The sequence below is a fragment of the Austrofundulus limnaeus genome, unplaced genomic scaffold, assembly GCF_001266775.1.
Source record: "Austrofundulus limnaeus strain Quisiro unplaced genomic scaffold, Austrofundulus_limnaeus-1.0 Scaffold301, whole genome shotgun sequence".
In the NCBI taxonomy this organism is placed as follows: domain Eukaryota; kingdom Metazoa; phylum Chordata; class Actinopteri; order Cyprinodontiformes; family Rivulidae; genus Austrofundulus; species Austrofundulus limnaeus.
This window is the reverse complement of record NW_013952703.1, coordinates 21,666-23,625: the sequence shown is the minus strand read 5'-3', so window position 1 is coordinate 23,625 and position 1,960 is coordinate 21,666. Positions and strand designations below refer to the sequence as shown.

At 39.9% G+C, this 1,960-nt stretch overlaps 1 protein-coding gene across 1 annotated transcript in view; it reads left to right on the top strand.

Moving 5' to 3' along the window:
• Window positions 1-1,393, top strand: part of tmem251 (transmembrane protein 251) — a gene marked incomplete at its 5' end in the record, with an annotated part of 4,569 nt that extends 3,176 nt beyond the window's left edge. Inside the window, 1 exon segment of the mRNA XM_014021699.1 lies at window positions 793-1,393. Within this exon segment, the coding sequence (XP_013877153.1) occupies window positions 793-1,163 (371 nt within the window).
• Window positions 1,394-1,960: the final 567 nt, after the last annotated feature.

The following is a 1,960-nucleotide window of genomic DNA, read 5'->3' as shown; positions in this document are numbered from 1 at the left end:
GGTGGATATAGCTCGCTAGCAGCCTCGCACCGAGGACCTATCCACGTCATCATTTACCCAGAATGCTTTGTGAGTAAATAAAATGGCCCTGTTTGTGTTAAAATATATTTTAAACTTTTAGTTTAAAAAATTATAAAAACTAATCAGCCCACAGTATTTTTAGTCTTTATTTTACATTAAAAATATGTTTCTTAAATAAAATCTAATGTTACAACTAATCATGGATCCCTTTAATGAAATTAAAAAGAAATGATTATCTGAAATGAAGCAGCTCACTTTAGTGATTTAGGTTAATCTAGATCAGGGGTTCTCAAATCTTTTGGGTCTGGGGACCCCTTAAAATGGTGAAAAAAAAATTCCAGGGACCCCCTCATAAACCCCACGCTGTTTTAAAAGATTATTTGTCGTTTCAACCACTAAATGCCCTGGGAATATATATTTTATTTAGTTAGTTATCTTTATTAGTTCATTGTGCGTCATGCACTTTTAAAAATAAAAATCAAATTAACAATTTAGTGATTTTTTTAAGGACCCCCAAGATACCTCTCATGGAGCCCAGTTTGAGACCCTCTGATCCAGATCCATAAAGTAAACAGGACTGGTTCAGACTCTAAAGGAGCAGAGAACTGAAGCTGGTTCACAGTGAAAACCTGCAGAACAATCAGGATTTGGAGTCAACAGAACATTAGTCTGGTTTTGATTTGATGTTTTGGATATTTCATTAGATAGAAGTTGTTTTAATGTGAAATACATTTAATCTGTGGCAGTAATTGTCTTGTTTTGTCCCTGCAGTATGGAGGATGATGAACTTCCGACAGAGGATGGGCTGGGTGGGCGTGGCTCTTTACCTTCTGCTCAGCATCATGGCAGCTTTTTATGTCTTCGAGGTGGTCAGCCTTGAGCGCGTGCAGCGAGACGGCATCGACTCTTTGGCTCTGCCCCCTGCCGTCCTCGCCCACCTGCCGCCGCTTCCTCCGTGGACGTGGGCGTTGATCTTCCTGGTGCCGTACCTGCAGCTCTTCCTCTTCTTGTTCTCGTGCACGAGAGCCAACCCCCACGCCGTGGGGTACTGTGTACTTCCTGTCTGCATCGTCCTGCTGTGGAGCCGCTGGCACGTCACTAAACCAGCCAGTCACAGAGCTGGCCTGCTTCTCCACATGTAGACACGGACATGATGTCACTTCCTGTGTGCCTTTCAACAGACGAGCCAAGACTTGAACTTTGCGCTGCCCTCAGAATGGACTGTCAGGATCCACCGTGCACTGCAGCTGTCTATCACACTGCCAACCAATTAGAGACCAGTGTTTTCAGATAGTTTTTACTGTATTTAGTGACACGAGACACTGGTTACCACTGAAACTTTATTATAACAAATAAAACGAATACACAAAAATTTCAGGTGTTTTTGGATCTTTTGGGTGCGGGCTGCAAGTCAGAGTTCAAACAATCTTCCTCCTCCTCATCATCATTTTCTTCACTGCCCTCGTCTTCATCACCTGCAGGAAGTGAAACAGACAGTTGTGTGAACACAACACTTCTGGGACACAAAGAACTGGTTCTGTAAACCTGAACTGGAGAAGTTTTGGTTAGAATTTCATTAATCTGATTGTGTAACATCTTGATTAAAAACTTACCATTAAATCATAAAGTCAACTCTGGTAGCAATATGGGTGTATTTTAATACTGTTTGTACAAGTCATGGATATTTATTATTCTAATTTAAAGATGGCCGCCACAGCTAATTATACTTAGCCAACAAAAATTTACAAACTTAAAGGGATCCAATATTATTTGTAACGTTAGGCTTTATTTAGTAAACATATATTTTAACTGTAAAACAAAGACTAAAAATACTGTAGGATGTTCAGTTTTTACAATTTTCAAAGTTTTAAAATATATTACACTGACGGGGCAATTTTATTTACACACAAAGCATTCTGGGTAAATGATGACGTGGATA